Here is a 21,119-nt window from a genome sequence, read left to right on the forward strand (position 1 = left end):
TACCTACTAATGTAAATATTTCGAACATGAAGACGGACACAGGATTGCTGGCTACCAGTTAAGGGATTCATTGGCTGAAAGAGTAATTTGATTTTTGGAGGGAAAGGTAATTAAAACTGACAGTATTACAGCACAGGGGTTTGGGTGTTTGGAAATTCAAGGCAGGGGGGTTTCTGCCTTAAACTTTTACTTGAATTCTCTACATAAAATATTTCTGTGCTCACCTCGGATTCATTTTTAGTGTGACTTCTTAAAGCTATGGGGCTTTTCTCCTGCCATAGTTTAAAGGTTCTGTGTTGATGATCAGTTTGTGGATTACAGATATAATGCTACTGCTTCATTGTACAGTGGTGGTTAAGATGCTTTGTTTTGGCTTGCTTATACTGTTACTATAGCTTCTCACACTATTAATAGCCCCAAACCAGAACTGAATATGAAATGAAAGCAGAACACTGTGCAGCATTGTCTACAACATGGTATTTCCATGTTTTCCTCAGCATTGATTGAATTATGATATTTAGGAACCCTCTTCATTAACATGAGACAAAAATACTCATGATTCAAAGGCAGCAAAAAATTCTGTTGGACTGCCTATTCTATGACTGTTTATGGAACCTTGGAATTATCACTAGTTAAAAGCAAATTGCAACTGTCTATTAATTCTTCAAAAGAGAGAAAGTCATCTTCTCCCCAGCAATACATTGCATAGGTATATCTCTCACTTTCTGTTATGAATCACAGAATAGTTAGGGTTGGAAAGGACCATGAATCTATGTATATATGCTATTTTACCTTAAATTTTATTTCTGTGGAAGGTGGCAGATAAACAAGCGCCCAGCAGGCACATACCTTGCACATTTCTGAGACAATTCAGATTAGTAATGGAAGGACCATGGTTTGTTCTGCCACTTTGATCAGTATGTGCCAACACTTTCTAATGAAAGCTCTACCCATATGTAAGCTACTGTTCTTAAACATTGTTCTCTTAGTGGTTGCTACTTTATATTATCAAAACTGAAACAAATTACATGCAAAACAACTGTGTTGTGGGTTTCAGCTGCTGGAAAGTTTCACACTCAGGTTATTAAAGAGCTGTAGTAGGTATAACTGATGCTGAGGTATACTTCTGTATCCCTTTTCAAACAAATTTTCCCTATAATCAGTAACTTTAGCTTAAGCAAGTATATATTGCAACCAATAGAATGGTAGAATCATACAATAGTGAGGGTTGGAAAGGACCTTAAGATCATCCAGTTCCAACCCCCCTGCCATGGGCAGGGACACCTCACACTAAACCATCTCACCCAATGCTCTGTCCAACCTGACCTTGAACACCGCCAGGGATGGAGCATTCACAACTTCCCTGGGCAACCCATTCCAGTGCCTCACCACCCTAACAGGAAACAACTTCTTCCTTATATCCAATCTAAACTTCCCCTGTGTAAGTTTTAACCCATTGCCCCTTGTCCTATCACTACAGTCCCTAATGATGAGTCCCTCCCCAGCATCCCTATAGGCCCCCTTCAGATACTGGAAGGCTGCTATGAGGTCTCCACGCAGCCTTCTCTTCTCCAGGCTGAACAGCCCCAGCTTTCTCAGCCTGTCTTCATACAGGAGGTGCTCCAGTCCCCTGATCATCCTCGTGGCCCTCCTCTGGACTTGTTCCAACAGTTCCATGTCCTTTTTCTGTTGAGGACACCAGAACTGCACACAGTACTCCGGGTGAGGTCTCATGAGAGCAGAGGGGCAGGATCGTCTCCTTCGACCTGCTAATAATGTGATATATATATTGATGATACTATCTTAGGCATCCTTATTTTTAATCAATTAAAAATAAACCATACTTCTGTTTCTTTTTAAACTCTTTTACAGATAATCTGTATTACCCATTATCCCATGGTGTGTGAAACAGTCCTTTTTAAGATGTATGGAATATCACATGTTGCATCAACACCAAGAACAAGTAAATTTGTGCATGTTTGTGAGAGCTTTTAATTAAAAAAAACCAAATCTCTTGGGGGGGGGATCTCGTTTGGCTGATAAGATTTAGGATTTTGGTGGGTTTAATTTATATCCAGATCTACAAACCACCTGTCAAGTTCTTCCTGAATTTTCTTTTCAAGTTTGAATTAATTTCTTGGTTCTGAGTATATTTTTGCACAATTAAGAATCATGATTCTGCCTAAAATGAGATCTAATTCAAGAGCTAATTGCGTATGGAAAAATATAGGTCTGAAACACGCCACCACTCTCGCTTCTTGTACAACTTGCTGTGTGGCATTCTGACCCATGTTACTTATCTCTTTGCACCTCCACTAAGTTTCTTCCACTTATCTCCTCAAGTTGTGTTTGCAAGGATTAGAGCAGAGTTTTCTTATGGTAATTTTTTTTTAATTGGCATTTTTCAAACTGTAGGAGAAACAGTTTGTGTGGGAATAGGGTAATAGGACTGTAAGGTTTTGCTTCCCTTCTCTGGTGACCCTGCCTGGTCCCAACGCTCAGTTAGCCTTCACGTCCAGGTTGTGGCTGACACCTGAGCTCCAAATGAGCATAAAAAGATTCCCAAAGTGGAAACACTGACTTCCATGTCTTTTCTTTGCCTCTGTTCATAACTGAACATAAAAAAAATTAATTCTCTTGGACCCATCTCTTCTCATAGGTGCACGATGGTCATTTACTAATGGTGTTTTAAACATGGTGCTCTAAAGATACAGAAGAGGCAAGATAACATAGGGAAAGATCACACCTTTTGTCTTTCCATGTATGACGTATAAGTTTTCCCTATGGATAACCATTGTTCATATTTTATAAGACTGATTCTGTCAGATGCTCAACATCTGGCAGCACTTCGCAGACTTGAGCCATGGTAATCCAGACAAATCCTATTTCCGGAGTCTCCTGTCACAATATTATTATCAAACCTGTGTCACTGTTTTTATTCCAGTGCGTGTTGTCCAATGCCTGCCATTTTAATCTGAAAAATATATTGTAATGGTTATGGTGGTCCGTTTATTCTACTCTGTATCTGTTGTCAGTACATGTTCTGGTTTTGACCCTAACACCATTAAAATTACTGCAGCTATTGTGTTTGTGGCCATAATTATTTCTCTCAAGGTTGTGAGCTGTGCAGAGTACACGTATCTGATTAAGATTGATTCTGATTCTTCATCAAGATGAGTTTCCTACAAACACTGTGCTTTTCCATGTCTCTTTCACCTGTTTTATCTCCTTTAATCTTTCCCTTTTCTTTTATTAGCTTCTATTATGATCTCTTTTTATATGCACAAGGTACCTGTCAGTGAAGACCTGTCAACTGTTTAAGCTGTCAGTAGATATGATAAACACTCCTTCTTATTTGCCCTTTGCCTCTACAGGTTCAACAGAGTTTAATGGAGAACATAGACACAACCTCTCACAACGTGTTTTTCCAAGGTATTTAGGACAATTTTACTTGTTTAATTTCATTTTCATTTCATTGGAGATTTTGTAAAATCCCTTTGGGGGCACTCAGAATTGTAGTGCTCGTGTTAATTTAATTACTGCTTTAAATGAAAGTTCACAACTACTGCTGTGGAGACTGGAAGCGCTGGCTTTGCAATTGCAAGGTTTTGGAGTATTTCTGTTCCACCTGCTTTTCCCTCCACTGAAATTATGGTATCCCTCAGCAACATGCCATATGGGATAGTGAAACATGCTACTGAAACCCATGTCAGCCACTGAATCTATCCAGTGTCTTTCTTTCCATGGATGTCACTGCATGGCCCCTTGGAACTCAAAGGTGTTGAGGACAAAGGACTAACCCTAACCATAAATTCAGTTTTCTTGAGCTAAATAAAATGTCCACAGCATTTAGATTCTTTCACCTTTGTCACTATTCACTTCTATTTTAAATACCACATAGTATGTTTTTCTGTGATATATTTCATCTCAAAGTCAATTGTATTTCAGTGCTGGATGAAGTTATCACCATGGGTAGACTTTATCCCATGTTGTTCTAGCTGCGTGGTATTCTAGGTTTGTGAGAATGAAGTCATGTATCTTTAAGTCTTCATTAGGTTAGGTTATAAAAAGCAAATAAATCCTTCCTGGTTTGGAGACACTCAGGCTTGTTCCATGCAGAGTAACTCAGAGAAGGAAAATACTGGAATACCTCCGTCAACGCCAGGTAGGTGTGCATCTGGCAGGAGTCCTTGGCCAAGAGCACCGCCACAGAAATGCATCATGCACATCTGCATTCAAGCTGGCTCCATGCTCACGTGAAATGCTACAACTGGCATGAAGCCCTCCAGTCATTTGAAGCTCTGGAAAGTGTGATGCAGGCACACTCTGGCTGTCTGAAACTCCTTGGGTCCAAAAGTAATATCATTATAGCCACATATTCTAAATCTGCGTCATTACCAGCCCCATCAGTTGGTAATGTAAATTCATAACTATTAAATCATGGGTTTGGTCTGTCTAGACATTCACTAAATTAGAGAGTTTATTTCTCCTTTTCAGTTATGCTTGTGCCTTTTTGGACGATGACCCTGCTTATGAATATCATTCCACAAATACTCCACCAGGATCCCTTTCCATATGTCGCCGCAGCCCTCGACTGCTTTCTAATGGGTATTACATTTGGACAGAAGACAGTTTTCTGTCTGATGAAGAGGGCAACATAACATTGACACCATCCCAGACAAGTGTTACATACAAAGAGAATTTAGTTCGGTAAGTGAACTGTATGCAGTTTCACTCAATGTTGGCAATTGCCTCCACATCTCTGTACTTACCTAGAGGTATCTGTGTGACTTTCTATACTTTGGTTGGCATAATATCGGCATTGCTTCTTAATGGAAACATCTCAATTGATTTAGTTTAGAGAGTGCAGTGACTGAAATAACTTTTCAGTCATTTCTGATCTTACTATCCAAAAACTCTTCAGTACACAGTTGTTGCTGTAACTGGAGTTGTGTCCAATAAGGAAAAGAGAAAGCTACAGCTTCTTTTGCCAATGAGGTGTTACAATGATAAGGAATAAGGAAAAAAGTAGATATGTGTGTATGTATACAAAAAAATAAAAAGGTCTGGTCCTGAAATTCTTCCTCATGGAAAAATCTCTCTTGATTTCAGAACATCAGTTTAGGAAAGTATCTAAAGTTGAAGTACAATGGATTTGGGCTGCACCAAAAGGGTTATAATAGGGTGAAAGTTAGGGGTAGTGGGAGATCACTTCTAAAAGTTCAGAGCCCAATAACTGTAGTATCATTTTTATCGCAATATCCAGTATCACAACATCATGATATATTGCCATATATTGCTGTTAATACATCCCTTGGCATTACTGCATTGTGCAGCAGTCATTCTTGGTGACATACCCAGGGTCAAGAACAGCACTCAGAACATGGTTCCTCTGTGTCAATCCTGCAAGCTTTAGAGCTCTGTCCCTGCTCAACCAGAATGATTAACTCTGTTCCTTGACAATGTGTCTTTTCTTTCTAGTGTATTCAGGCGAAGGAAGAAAATCCGTCGCTCTCTTGCCAGCTTGTTCAGTCTCAATGCCTCCACTTCTTGGCTCAGCAGCACCGTCCCCAGCAAAATGGATTCCTCCCATGTAGATGATCCTTGGCCTGATGAATGCAATGAACTAGAAGCCAGTCAGAGTGATGTTGGTAAGCCCTGACCAGGCACCAAGTAATCAAGCCACAACCTTACAGTCTATATTTAGTGGGACTTGGGAATCTTTCTATAGGTTTTGCAGGGGTTGTTGGCCAAGTTGTGCAGGTAAAGCTTAGATGAAAGACAGAAAGACAGTGGTGAATTAAGCTCCTGGCATTGAAAGAGTATGAGTCCACAAAGACCTTGATACCAAAACAACATTTTTAGACTGAATTTGAATCCAAAGTAATCACCAGTGATGTTTATACTGGTGTCATTCATATATGATGGTTTATTCAGTTTTGTCTTTACTCTCCATATTTTCACCTGCATACACTGAACCATCCAATTCCTAACCCTTAACAATTTGAAAACCTCTCTGTGTTTAAATAATTAACCTCCCCAAACCAATTCATTAACACAAGTCTCAAAGCTCTTTGTCTCAGTTATATTTACACTTTTTGTAGGTGATTCAAATGTTTCTTCTGAATATAACAGCTATGACAACCATGTGGCACAAAAACAAGCTCCAGCACCTAACAGAGTCTCTCTCAGCAAAGATGACAAGTTTCTTCAGCCTGAGAAACCATCTTGTGTATCAAAATCTAGCTCTCCATTTATGATAAATGCAAATGAAGAGACTTGGAGCAACACAGGTGTGTTACCTTCTTATTCTGATATGTCTTATTTTTAGAGTGAACTATAAATGCATTAAAAATGTTGACATGCCCCCCCCTTGCAGAATAGAATTTATTTACTGAAACATACATTTAAAATGACTGATTAAAACAAATTGGCATTTACTGTTTATCGCCCTCTGCCCACATCTTTTCCTGTCCTATTTTCAGTGATAAATGGAAAAGGGGGCTGAAGAGGAAAATGGAGGAAAGGGCATGGGAACAACAACTGAAAAAGGCAATTATTCAGGAAGTCTTGTTTTCTGAGAGTGTGCAGGGCTCAGTGTCTCTATGGTTGTGGGGGAAAAAGACTCTTGAGAGACACCCAGAGCATGAAAATTAGGTTTCTGCTTTGAATCGCTCTAGGCGAATTCTCTTAAAAAGAAACTGAAGAGACTGGCCTCACAGGCTGAAGGTCTTTGCAAACACCTCCTGTCATACATTTACTTTCGTGAAAACTCATGAGGTTCATTTTCCTGGCTTTTGTTTTAGAATCCAGGACAGTGCAAAGTGTCCTGTCTCAGATGGTTGCACTGATCACGTGTTTAATCATTTCAATATGTACAAGGTAACTTCTATTTCTTTTGTTCCTGATATGAATGCTTATTGCATTTCAACTGTTGGATAAATGATAAATCATTTATTTATGGGGCCACATTTTCAAAGTTAGATATATCTTATTATGAAAATGTATTTTCACATTATAGTTGGTGCAGGCAAAAAATCTCAGCTATACAGATATGCACAAAAATAAGAAATATGTACGCAGACATGGAAACTACTTTGTCAAGTGTGCTTGGACCAGGGGTTTTGAAAGGCTGAGAAGAATCAGAATGGATCTATGTGTGTCTTTCTAGGTGACCAGTATGGGTATTTCAGTCTGGGAATGCTGATGTCTTTCCTTCTAGGACATTATCCTCAAAAGCTTACGTAATTTAAAGTCTTACATTGTAGTCCATCTACCAGAGTTCAGAGGGTTCATCAACAAGAACCTTCTCTCCTCCTCCCACCCAGGCTTCACCTCTATTAACCCAATATGCATCCCTTGTTTTTTTCTAACCTTGATGGGTATTGTTATGTTCTCAGATATTTTCTGGGAGGACTGTCTGCCACTTTGCTCCTGATAATTTTAGTTTGTAAGTACAGACTTTCTTTTTATTCAACACAAAATATTTTACTAAGTCATGTCTGAGGACCAAAAGTTATCCTTGAATGTATATCCACAGCTCTTATTGATGCTAGTAAGAGCAGTATGTCGGCATATGGGGACGGGGTGTAGCCTTCTATAATTAAAGGATTTTGCATTTGAATTTCACAGTTCTTTTGTCCAAAGATGCTGCTGTGTCGTCGTTCTTCAGTTTTGACACACCTTTCAAAACAACTAAGTTTTGGTAAGTGGCTCCACTGTCATGTGATGACTAGAGGAATTTAGAAATCTTATATTAAGAAGAGGAAGGAGAGAATCATTCTGTTGTTTCCATGTCAAAAGATAGGAGGCATCATCTGAAGTTACTGGTGGAGCATATGGCTTTTCTATTACTGATTTGTACACATATAAACTTTCTGTTTATTTTGAAAACCTGCCTTTTCATAATGTGCAATAAATTACACCTATTTCTTAGCAGAAAAGGAAGGTAAACCTAATATGCCATAACATAAAGACGCAAAGACAGCCCCATCACCACTTTCCAGGGACTACAGAATTGATATGACTTGGCCCCACTACCCCAGTCTTCCGTTAGCTTCAGGACAGAGCTTTGCCTTTGGCACATACTGTAGTCTGATAAATGCCTTAGAGAGAAGCAGTAAATCAGTCTGATCAGTTGAATAAAGGTGCTGCTGTTGTTGTTTCAGACTGTTTATTTCCAAGGTTTGAACAGAGCTGTAGTTTCTAAATCCTTCTGGAGAAAAAGACTTAGATATTTAGATGGTTTGCATTATATGTTATGGGCAAGGTCATACCCAGGCCTCCATGCTGAAAACATGTGTGTGTATGTGCTGGATTTATGAATTACCATTCTTTCACTCTTTATGCAGCAGAAAATTCTTCTGGACTGTGTAAAATCTAAAATGCTGCTGAAACTAAAAACATTTGGGCTTATCTGAATTTTTATGTGGTGAAAGTGAAGCTCAAAAAGGACATTGTTTCTGCAACTGTGTCAGGGTTCAGGAGTTCAGTGTATCCCAAGGGCAACAAGACAAGCTGGCGGACCTCTTAGCCTTTGAATTGAGGATAGTGGAAGTTAGAAACAAGAGGGCCCAGCTTGGAGAGCCTTTTTACAATGACAGTCTTGGATCTGGAGCATCCATGATCTTATTAAAACACCCTGGTTACTCAAGGGTGGTATGTTACACTTTGTCACTATGTCATTAGTCCCAGTAAAATCAAGGCCAACAGGTTAGGACTAGAGTGTTGCAAATGCATGCTCGAAAGTTCTGTTTTCTGACTTCCTGAATAGTTTAGCCCTGAGTCATAAACAAAGCTGCTCTTCACAAGAGGAAAACAAATACACTCTGAGAGATTTTCAGTTGCTGGTGTACAAAGAATACCTCTTTTCTGCTCATCAAAAGTGAGAAGTTACCTGCTCAGACAAGTAGTCTATAGCTTAACTAAATTTGGCAAACCAGGACCTACATAAATCCTTGTTATAACAAGCTGTGGTTTAAATTGGGACATCAAAAATGTATGCTTTTTTAATTTTCCCCACAGAAAATAATTGGAAGAAAAGAATAATTGGTGAGTATATGTTTGAGTTTAGAAAGAATTCCATACTTTTTGGGGTGACCGCTACTATGAAATGAGGTTCAAGCATGCCAGGAAGGTTCCTTGGACTTCTCATTAACAGAAGGTTTAGCTGCAGGACACTTGCCAGTTTCCACTGCGAATGACTCCACTTTGCTGTCTAAAAGTCTTTTTTTCATTTTGTTTGGATGAAATATTTTTTATTGTTTGACAACAGTTGCTAAATAGTGTAAGCTGTTAAACAACTGCTGTGCTTCAGCCCAGAGGAAACGTTATTTAGTAACAGGCAAAGCAAGCCTTCCTTTTTCCAAGTTTAAACTGAACAGTAGTGCCAGGTGCTGTACTGCTCTGACTTGGTACCATTCCACTGAAGGAGTAAAGTAGCATCAACATGTAACAGCCCAGAATATCTAGAAAACACTTATAGATTCTTCTTTTCCCTATTTTTTGTCAGCCAAGCCTCACCTTTCTCCTCCAGTTTTTGATTATCATGCATTTCTAAGTCTTGGTGCAACTCAGAACCTTTAAAACAAGAGTGCTGATTTATTTGTACTTGGAGCTGGCTATCCCCATCCTGGCTCTGTTATTTCCCTTATCTCTTTATTTTGAAAAGATAAAAATGAAAGGAGGTAACTAAATGGAGCTGTGCCCAGGTTTTCGTTCCTTAGAGTGTGGATAAAACAGCCTTGTTCTTCAATTTGCTGCTGAGTGCAGTTCAGCTTCTGAGATTTAAGGGCATCTGCAGAGCTGCAGACACAACCTCAGAAACCTTACAGTCTGCCCTCGGAAGGAGGACTTTCATCCTGAGAACAAAACCACAACAAATGATAAGCAGCATTTGGTCCCTTTGCAGACTTCCTAAAGCCTACAATGAAATATACATCCTACTCATCCAGTCTGCCAAGATATGGCACTTCTTAAAGTCAGTGGAACTGTTTATAATTTTGAAAGTCAGTATCAATATTAACTGAAGCAGGTACTGTAGGATGGAATGGAGAACTTGGGTTTTGTTGCCTAGCAGGAATAAACTAAATACAGACTGGCACAGGTTACTGAGAGACAGGATCTCCAGCGTTTCAAAACATGCTTGTGTCTTGCTTTTCATAAAAACCTAAAAGCAGAGTAGTTACTTATGTATATTTTGAAACGAGTTCACTAACAGTTTTCATTTTTCCTCCTCCTCAAATTTATTTTCCTCAGCTCTTCAGCATCAAACTACTGAACACCTCCTTATGGCCATCATTACACATGTTCCTGTGGGAAAAAAATAACAGAATTGTTAGAGTTCTTCCTTCAAAATACAGTTAATTTTAGCTTTGTTTTTACTTTTATTCTTCTCAAAGTGTGAGTGAGGCCTTAATTTCTTAACGGCTATTTGAAGCAGTCATGCAAAACAATTGCTCTTATGTCAATGAAGTCCTTTGCAGGCATGGGGTTCCTACAAGCCTTTTGATAACAAATTGATGGTAAAAAGTGCTTTGTAATCCATATTTTTTATAAAAATTAATGTCTTCCCATAATTCCTGTATTAATTCCTTGTAACGACATACTGTCAATGATAATAGGTTTGGATAGTGGCTGAGTACCCATGGCAATATATTTCAGAAGCTTTATTATATTGTGCGTGTGCACTGCCTTTTGGCCCTTATGCTGAGGGTTAAGAAAAGAAAAAAAGAGGAAGAAAGATATATTATTAGAAGGAAAGCACTCCTCAGAAAACCAGGAATCAGAATATGGAGAAGCAATGACTAATCTGAATTACCTGGATTCACGTGCAAAAATACGAGATCTGCAGGTATTTACTTTGGAAGCACTGAGCTCTAATTTTCAGCTTGGATCTTTGCTACAGCAGACTAAATTGCACATAGAACTTGTGGGTAACCAAAACCTGCTATCTTGTGACTCCAAGCTTTTAATAATCTGTTTCTTGAAATATCTCCCTCTAAGCCAGTTTAGCTAGGACAGCAAGGATTTCATCTTCCTGCACAACAAAATGATAATGTCTGAGGATACTACTGCTTACCAAATCATTCTATGACTAGTGCTGCTTCTAATCTACTTGTCCTCTGCTGTGCTAAAAGCCATGCTAGTACAGCCCCAGCTGGTAAATCAGACACGAAATGCTGCCTGTGGAAGGGCTGGATGTGCCCATGGGGTACAATCAGGCTGGCAGGCATAATGGCAGAGGTTTGAAAACTCTGCAGTAAAAGTGCACAAATGAAAGGTTTTGGTGGAAGAAATACCACTGTCCGACCAGCTGTGCGTTAAGCCAAGCTCAAGCACGTTATAACTGTTTTTCTAGCATCAAAAATCTGAACAAATCATGCCATAAGGAAAAAGAGGACTTGAAATTAAGTTAAAATGCACATTTCTCTTTCAAAGAGTGAATATATGCTGGTTATGTTTTGAAGATAGCATCAATAGCTCAACATTAAGAGCTCAAAAAGAGAAATTTCACCCAAATCACCAACATTGTGTAGTAATTTACTTTATCCCAGTGCATTAAATTGACTTTATGTGAAGATAGACCATTTGATGTAACAAGAGCAGGTTTTATAGTTTCAATAAATGGTGATGACAGAATGTTCTTCTTCATAAAACTGACCTATTATGTCACTAAAATAGTAGTTATAATACTTATCCTCATATTTACTTGCAGTTAAAGCTCTTGAATAATTTTGTTACTATTAAATAATTCTGCTTCTTTATTTACTTTATGGAGACAACTGAGAATGTATTTCATTGTTTAATATGTATGCATATTTTATTACTTATTTTATTGCTACTTATAACAGGTCCATTACTTAATGCACTTTTAAAACTAAAGGATTATAAAGATTTTTAGTGTATAAATAATCTCCTAGAAGAATAAGATGGAAAATTAAATGCCATACTGAAAGTTCTAAGACTGCAATTACTCTGCAGTCATCAAAGTGATTATGCTGAAAAGCAGAAAAACCTGAATTCACTGTAAACTAGTTCACTGAAAGCTAGTGAAGAAAATGCTGATTCAGCTTGTCAAAAGTTTGGTCTAAAATGAATTGTTATAATCTGTCTATGGATAAATATAAACTCTAAATTAGAATTGTTCTTATCCTGAGAGAGGGAAATTCTGGGACAATTTGGCAATTGGAGTTCAAGGGTTAAAAATAAGATGCTTGTGAACCATTGATATTGTCCTCCATATATTAGTATTGAATTAACAAAGTTTTATTCAGTTACCACCCTGGTTGGCTTTGGCAGTTCCCTTCCATATATTCCAATGGACATAAAAGCAAGCCTTGTATTGTCTGTCTGAAAAGAGGCATAATAACATGTTCAGTCATGTTGGATGAAAAGGTTGAAACTAGGATCTGTCTGGTGAAAAATCGAAGACAACATCTTCTAACCTAAATGTTTAAATCCAGACTTTCAGAGGTAATTAGCATTTGCAGCTTGTGTTAACCAGAGTACCATGCCTAGGATAATTGTGAAATGTAATTGCAGCAAAGCAAACCCATTGTTGATTAATGATAACTGGCGCATCCATAGAGAAAACAACTAGAATTTTATGTTTCTGTCCCCAGTGATTAAACTCTTACTCCACTTTAATATAGCATGTTATTTAGAAAAATAAAAACAACAAAGAATTTCAAGATATAGATTTATAACCCCCTGTGTGTTAACTCATACTGTTTGTAACTATTATTTTTGTCATTACACTTTGTCTTATACTCTCTTATTACTTGCTGTGTTCAGCTGAATTTCAGGGTCATTCTTCAGTATATATCACATAGTGCTTTATAGCAGGAATGTTCCTGTTGTAGCAAGCATGATGATAACATTTATGGCATCCCTAAGCTTGTAATGTTCCTAATCTGTGAGCAAGTCTGCTTTGTATTTATCCTGAAGGCATAACTCATAGAAGCCAAACCATACAAAGATTAATATTTTTAATTTAAATAACAGGGAATAAACCACACTGGTACAGAATACAGGTATGGCCATTTAGTCCAGCTCTGCAGAATATACTCCTTGATATATTTTTTTGTGAATCAGCTGCAATGTTTTGTAAAATTCTTTGTACCTTTTAATATACACTGAGCAAAACTGGTACTTCGTTTTTCATTTTATATTATTTCATTTTTATGTTTTCTCATGCTGCTTTTTTCCCCCTTATCTTTGGTATTTGCATAGCAGTAAAGTTGTTTCTGTTTGAGTTCTTCCTGTGTTTGAGGGTGTTGTTAATAATGAAGATTATTATTAGTAATTGCATATATTTCAATTAATTTGTTATCCGTGAGTTTATGTCCTGCCTTGTAGGTTATGTACTCTTTGGGAGAAGATTTACTGGTACTTTGGTGTGAACATGAAAGCCTTGTTTTATTACAAAGTAACTATTACTACCATAGAATGAAATAGTAGTAGTAATAATAATCATCTTAATAATAACAACAACAAAACCAATAATAATTATTTAATAGGAAATAGATAGACACAGGTTCATATTCTGAGTGTGTATTAGTCAGTTAATTTCCACCAGCCAAGACTCTGACCTGAAGCGATTTAACAGCTAAGGTTTATCCTCAGATATCAATTTGCTGGGTCTTTAGCACCTTACATGAGTATGTACTGATGGAGTGAGCACATACTCAAAGTACTTCTGATGCACTGTAATAATAATGCTATAAAGCTTATTTTTGTCATGACAAATATATTTTATATTGCATTGTTTTACACATTTAACAAATAAACTTGTAACGTATTAAAGTGGTGCAGTGAATTCCTTCAGGGAGGGCATGTCAGATGGTACCCTTTCTCTTCCTGGTCACTCCATCCTCCTGACTGTGATGTGGCTCTTTACATTACCTCTGTAATGTACATTGCTTCATGCTAAGAACTTGAGCTTGTGCTGCTTAAAACTCTTAGTCATAATGTGACTGAGGAGTATTATTCATACATGAAAATAATGAACACAATAAGGTCAATGTATGCAAATATAAAATTTGTGATTAGGTTGAAAATAAATGAATGCAAAATTTTCCTGAGAAGTTGTACAACACCATGAGTGCAAATTACACCAAGTTTTGTGCATGTCTATTGTGTTAATGTTGTGCAGCTTCAAATAGTTTGTTCAATGAAACATTTTGAGGCATAAAACTTTTTAAGGCACATAGGCCTTCATGCTGAAAGCAAGTGTGTGTGTGCTGGGTTTACGAATTACCATTCTTTCACATTTTACACAGAAAATTCTTCTGACTATGTAAAATCCAAAACGCTGCTGAAACTAAAAACATAGAATCAGAGAATCATAGAATAGTTAGGAGTGGAAAGGACCTTAAGATCATCCAGTTCCAACCCCCCTGCCATGGCCAGGGACACCTCACACTAAACCATATCACCCAAGGCTCTGTCCAGCCTGGCCTTGAACACCACCAGGGATGGAGCATTCACAACCTCCCTGGCCAACCTATTCCAGTGCCTCACCACCCTCACAGGAAAGAACTTCTTCCTTAGATCCAATCTAAACTTCCCCTGTTTAAGTTTTAACCCCTTACCCCTTGTCCTATCACTACAGTCCCTAATGAAGAGTCCCTCCCCAGCATCCCTATAGCCCCATTCAGATACTGGAAGGCTGCTAGGAGGTCTCCACGCAGCCTGCATCTGGGCTTATCTCAATTTCTATGTGCAAAAATGAAGCTCAAAAGGATGTTGTTTCTGCAACTGTGTCAGGGATCATGAACTCGGCGTGTCTCAAGCGCAACGAGACAATCAGGCAGAACCCTTAGTCTTTGAATTGAGGACAGCGGAAGTTTGGAACAAGACAGCACAGCTTTATTACAGCAACAGTCTTGGATTTGGAGCATCCAAGGGTTTTAGCACAACAATGTCACTATGTCATTAGTCCCAGTAAAATCAAGGTCATGGATTATAAACCTCACCCTGAAACGCCTGCAGTTTTAAGTACAAGAAGCCAGTGTGATTATTCTACTTCAGCGTCTAGCTTTGCCCCATGGGCTCTAGACCACCGGTTTAGGACTAATGCCTGCTTCGAAGTTCTGCTTTCTGACTTGCTGCATAGTTGAGCCCTGAGTCATAAACAGCGAAGTGAGGAGGTGGCATTTCGTACACGAGTGCCCACGGGGGCAGGAGCGGTCAAAGCGCTATAGCAAAGCCGTCTTACCTCATGGGCAGGCGGAGCAGTGCCTCAGCGGGCACAAAGCACAGACCGGACTGAGCCGCACCGCTGCGGGGCCTGACCCCACAGCAGCGCCTCCCGCCCGGCCCCGTCGCCATGGCAGCGAAGCGGCGTCCTGTAATGGCGGCGGCGGGGAGCTGAGAGGGGCGGCCATGGTGCGGAGTGAGTGTCGCCGGGAGCTGCTTTCCTCCCCTCACGGGACCTTCCCTCCTGTCCTGGACGTGCCCCACTCCCTACCCGCCGTGCTCCCTAACCCCACGCTTGCCTCCTTCCCTGACAGCCCCATGCCCCCCCGGCAGCCCTTCTCTCCCACGGCCTCTCTTGCTCTCCTCACCTTCCTTCCTTACGTTTTCCCTTCTCCCTGGTAACAACGACCCGTTTTATTTCACCAAGCACAGCCCAGGCGTGCTCTTGCCTCTGAAACAGCCCAGCAGTGAGGTGGCCTCAGTGCGGAGACCTCTGTGTGTGGGGACATGCTTCACAGGGTGGCTGATGCCTGGGCACTGCTGTCCTGTCCTTGCAGTTACACGTTTCTAATCCCAGATTATTTTATTTAGGTAAAAGTACCCAATGCAGGCAGATGAAAAACCCCTGTAGTGTTAAAATACACCACACCGTTACTTATGAATCCATAATCTTTTAGAGCTAAAGCAGTATGACCTAAAAGACTGAGTGCTCATGCATATCACTCAGGAGAAAAAAGCCATTGAGGAATTCCATTCCTCTGCTATTTTCCCTGTAATCTATTTAGATTGTATATGGTCATTGGACAGCCAGTCCCTTGCTGGGTAAAATAGTGCTTTGGAAAGGAACTCCTTCTCTCTGCATGAAGCTGGCAGATGGAGCAGGCAGTGCCTGAAGGTGAACGGCTTCATCTCCACAACAGCATGGCATGAATCTGAGCCTTAAAAGTGCATACTTCTCTGAAATGCAGGTTCCCCTGCTGTTTCTTGATACACCTGCAGCTGTCTACCTGTTTATTGTTTCCATTTATTGAATGCTTTTCTTGTATCTGCTCCTTTTTGAGTAAAACAATACTTTTTGGAAGTCCAGCTGTTAGAGCTTCAAGATCGGTTCTCTCCAGTTGATTGATGCCGTCCCTCATTGCCTCCTGTGTTCGTGGGAGCATGGGAGTAGCTGTGATCTCTCCTATCACTGGTCCATGCTCTTGTTACTGCACACATAAGCTGGTTAATGAACTTCTCAACGGGAAGAAATGTTACTATGTGTTTTGTCAACGTCTTGGAAAAGCTTTTATTTAAAATTTGTTGTTTTCTCTTGCAACTTTGTTTCCCTTGTTCCTCTTAAATGAACCAGATAGTATAGAAAATGACAAATATTCACTCAGTTTCCTACAGCAGGTCCCCAAAATAGGTCTCTAACGCTCTATTGTAGCTTCTATTGTGAATGATTGTTTCTGCTTTGCAAACCATCTGGTAATGAAAGTGGACGGTTTTTTGCATAATCACTGTAACAATCACTTCCATTTTCTTTTCATCGGCAAAGGGAAATCTGGCTGTAATAAAACTGTCAGCAATAGTTTGTATGACTTCTTTTTGTATAAAGGGTACAGAGCATGATGTCTCCAATGTGTATGTATGCAGATTGGAGAATATTGTTTTCTTGCTCAAAACCACTGTTTGCACTGGAAATACTGGCACTGAAAAATCAGCCACCAAACATGTTAATAAGCAGGCTTTTTAGTCTATTTTTTACTTATTTTTTTATTTCTAGGAGATTTACCAAGTAGCTCAGTACTAATACCAGTGTTTCAATATTTTCTGTGAAGACTAAAATATTTAGTCACAGTATTGCCATTCATTGTCTCTCCATTAATTGAATCAGGTTTAATTAATGGGCTGTTAAGGGAAAGCAGTTGTTCAGATGCAGCAAACCTGCCCAACATGATTAAAAAAGAAAAAGACACCTTTCCCAGTATGCCTTATGTACAGACAAGATCCCCTCTTATATCAATATCACCATTATACAATTCTCTAAATCGTATCATAGAGATAGAGGTAACTGTTGAACAGAAGGGAATTTTAACTCTGATCATCTGTAAATAATGTAATATATACAAAACCAGTTTCACCCCTTTCCCAAAGGCTCTAAATACAGGAGGTGCATTGACATGTGTGAGTTTGGATTTAGTTTGGTACATAGTTTACCTAGCTTGTAACAAACTAGTCTGTGTGAATATGTGCAACCATTCCAGGACCACTAATAAAACTGCATGAGTTCACAGCAATGGAAGAATACTTTAACTCATGGTAGGAACAGTTTGTTTTCACAGATCTCTATATTTTTTCTTTTTACTTACTTCAGAGTCCTTTTGAAAGGCTTGTTAGCCTTTTTTTCAGTATTAACAATCATGAAAATACCTATGCCAACTTGATAAACCCCTAGTTTTTTAATCAGTACTTCACTGTAGGTCACTGCTTGTCAAGGTGAGGAAAATGCTAGCACTTGTTTTTTGTGTCATAGACTGGAGATGAAGTAATAACATCCAGCTCAAGAGTAGCACTGTTTGTCATAGAATTTCTTTACCTTCATCATACAGAGCCTTTTCACTGTTTGAAAGATTGCATGGCACTAAATTTTACTATGTGATAATTCTGAACCCAGGTCTCTGGTGTTTTTTTGGCTCCTGAAACTCTATGCTGGCTGCTATTCAACTTGTAGTCCCTAAGAAATACCCAGTATTAAATTTCATTGTAGCATAAACATTTATAAGCATGAATTGGTTATGACTTTGCTTCAAACATAAAAAAGGTAAAAAATATCTGCCCTCTTTCAACACGTATCCTGCTTATTTCTGGGCACACTGTGCTGGTGGAAGAATATGATAACAAGCTGTAGCTAGTTTACTCCCCCCCCTGCCCTGATCTGTGATGTGAACATCTGGCATCAGGAAATAAAAGAACATAAAACACTCCATTGCTTTGTCAAGGTGAATCAATCTGCAGCCCAAGCTATGCTGAAAATAGTGGATGCTGGATTAATTTCTGCAAGGGTTGTTATCACACTTGCATTAGCAGTTTTCATATGGATCTTTCTAAATGTTACAGATGACGTGAGTGTGTTTCACAAATGATGTTTACTGTGGCAGACTGGTCTGAAGACACTTGGTACTTGGTGTCTTTTCTAGCAGATTTTATTTTTGTTGGTGTTCCTACCAGATATCTATTTGGTGTGGTGGAACAAAAAATATTAATGATTTTAGAAGTTGCTCATAAGTCAGATGGCAGAAAATGACTAAAGGGAAATATGACATCTAATGTTTCTTTCAGTCACTGAAGATCTTGTTAGAAGACGTGCAGAGCATAACGACTGTGAAATATTTTCACTGGAAGAAATCTCTTTACATCAGCAGGAAATAGAAAAACTAGAGTATCTTGACAAGTGGTGTCGAGATTTAAAAATTCTCTATCTTCAGAATAATCTAATTCCAAAAATTGGTGAGTGTTTTCTAGGTATGTTTCTTCCTAAATGGTTTTTACATGCATAGTTTTGAAATAGCAAAAAAATATCTGTTGTGCTATACTTTAAGGGAGTGTAGAGTGAGTAACTACAGAAAAGTTCTTTGGGGTCTCCTACAAGATTTTATTTCCTTTCATCTGGTCCAGGATGTCCATTTGAAGCACACAGCAGTTTCAAACCCACTTTAAGATATCATAGTCAAAGGTTTATGTTGAGTCTATTGAGATGTGTCTTTTCTCTTCTTAAAGTAAACCTTTATGCAGCCCTTAAGATCAGACTTGCCTACTAGTATTAGACAGCAAGTTGTAAGGCATCTGCTGTATGGATGAGTCTTGGTTCTGTTCTATAAATGGAAGAAAACCCTCAGGATACCATCGGCTTCAACACTGGTTTCTCTCACATCTTCATGTGTATGGGCATTGCTGTTACAGAAATGCTGGAAGAAAAATGAGCAGCCAACCTAAGCAGCACAAGTCTTGCTGAGAAATTAACTTCAACAGCTGTTTGTGAATTCTGAAGAAAATATCTCTCCAAGGTTTTAGCAAACTAAGTGGTAGGATTCATGTCACCAGACTTTTAGACATCTCTGTCTTAGATAGTTACTGTAGCCTGTCTTTGTAATCCATGATGAAGTAAAGGAGTATTTTGAAGCATGATTTGGTTTGCTGGTTCTAGACAGACAATTCAAGATAAGACAAATTGCACCTTGAAGAGCCTATTTCTCCTTATTGATTATAGAAGAGCCTAGGCAATTAAATCAGCTGCTGAGATGATCTGTGTTGGTCAGATGAAGCTCCCTCTGCTTGAACCTTCTTTCTTTGAGCAGGGTCAGTTTGTACAGCAGTTAATGTGGCTTGTGAATGAGAGTTTGAGGTAAACTTTATGACTTCATTGGAAAGGTTTTCCAGCCAGATCTTCGAAATCATCTGGTGACTGAGGAGAAATTGGTGAACTGTAGCACAAGTTATAGTGTATCTTGTCCCAGATTTATGTCTCTGACCTGTATGTCATGTATCCCAAGCAGTACTGGCATTTTTCAGGCATTCTGGGGAGGGATGAAGATCCTATTCCCTTTCTATATTCAAAAGAGGAAATGTTAGCCATTCTGATATAATTCTCCACAACCTGATAATTTCAGTAGTCCATGGTGAAAATAATCCAGGTTAGATTCCAGACTAGGGGTGTTTGTGGCTTTGTTTTGTTCATACTGAAGCCATAAAAATCCTTATTTGCAAAATTTTCAGAGGGATTAAATGTCTTGTATTAACCTTGTAGATAAAAGACCTTTAAAAATTAAATCTGTACTACCAAAGCCAATCTTTTCTATATAAGTGAGTGTAAACTCTAATTTTATAAAGCTTGATTAAGTATGTCCTGATCCTTTCTGAGTTTCATGACAGATAGATAGAATGTTTTACTGTGCTTTTTGACTGTTTCTCTTGCATTATAAATGTGCTTTATAATTTGTGCTAAAAAATTGGTTAAAAACCTTATTTATTTTACTGTTTAATTTTAGATGGTGTTTCAGGAAACTTTTTTTGTTTTGTCTTTTTATTAATACTAAAATATGAATGCTCAATAATCTGATACCTATTCTGATTTGTCCTTCCTATTTTTCTGCTTTATTGTTTCATTGAAGTGAGCTAGTAAAATCATAATACCGTTTCCAGTGAATAAAACTGAAATAACAGATCTGTTTTGTTACAGAAAATGTGGGCAAACTGAAGAAGCTGGAATACTTAAATGTAGCTTTGAACAACATAGAAAGAATTGAAAATCTGGAAGGTCAGCTTTTAAACAAACCATTTTGCCATTTCATGTTGAAACACTTGAGCTGTGATTTAGTGTAAAAGAGTGTTTAAGGGAGTGTATAAGAGGGTATGTCCACCAGTAAAAGGTACTTTGTTGACTCAGAAGAGCTGTTTTGTGTGCAGCTTTTCCACAAAGGCTTCTTTGTAGCAAGTGGGTCTCACTGCTGAAGCTATGACATTGAATTTTCTTAAGCATATTTTAACTTATGTTTTGCATACACTGTCACCAGTGTTGCCAGCTATGATAGCTCTATTCTTTAATGCTTTACAAAATGGAAATCCAAATTTGTTTTGAAATTGGTATTTCTCTACTGTAGAGATAAGAACTTGTTATTCAGGTTAACTGGAGCAATGCTGTTTATTTATTTATTTATTTAATGCTATGCAGGCTATATAAAGTCTCTCTTGTGTCATGTTTCAGCAGTCCAGTTCATTTCAGCAATCAAGTGTTACACACAAGAAGGTTCTACTCTGTGTACCGTTTGCATTGACAGTCTGGGGTATTTTTTAAAGAGCTGTTCAAATGATTCTTTGTCATTACATGAAGTTCTCGCTGGTTTATCTGTTACTAGCATTGCATGTGCAAAAGTCTA

General features: G+C 38.6%; 1 protein-coding gene across 3 annotated transcripts in view; it reads left to right on the forward strand.

The window, feature by feature from the left end:
- LOC133266485 (dynein axonemal assembly factor 11-like) overlaps window positions 1–21,119 on the forward strand; it is a 48,541-nt gene that overhangs the window by 575 nt on the left and 26,847 nt on the right. The window contains exons 2-7 of one of the 3 annotated variants that reach the window (XM_061447697.1): window positions 1,873–1,963; window positions 3,375–3,432; window positions 4,498–4,710; window positions 5,482–5,651; window positions 18,526–18,693; window positions 20,423–20,500. In XM_061447697.1, coding sequence (XP_061303681.1) covers window positions 1,897–1,963; window positions 3,375–3,432; window positions 4,498–4,710; window positions 5,482–5,651; window positions 18,526–18,693; window positions 20,423–20,500 — 754 coding nt within the window. In that variant the 5' untranslated portion in view covers window positions 1,873–1,896. Of the gene's footprint in view, window positions 1–1,872; window positions 1,964–3,374; window positions 3,433–4,497; window positions 4,711–5,481; window positions 5,652–15,262; window positions 15,398–15,986; window positions 16,097–18,525; window positions 18,694–20,422; window positions 20,501–21,119 lie in introns of those variants that run through there. The other 2 variants (XM_061447695.1, XM_061447696.1) reach the window with 2 other exon arrangements.

The sequence above is a fragment of the Pezoporus flaviventris genome, unplaced genomic scaffold, assembly GCF_033815535.1.
Source record: "Pezoporus flaviventris isolate CSIRO_AGI_PZ_B2104156 unplaced genomic scaffold, CSIRO_AGI_Pfla_v1 ptg000007l, whole genome shotgun sequence".
In the NCBI taxonomy this organism is placed as follows: domain Eukaryota; kingdom Metazoa; phylum Chordata; class Aves; order Psittaciformes; family Psittacidae; genus Pezoporus; species Pezoporus flaviventris.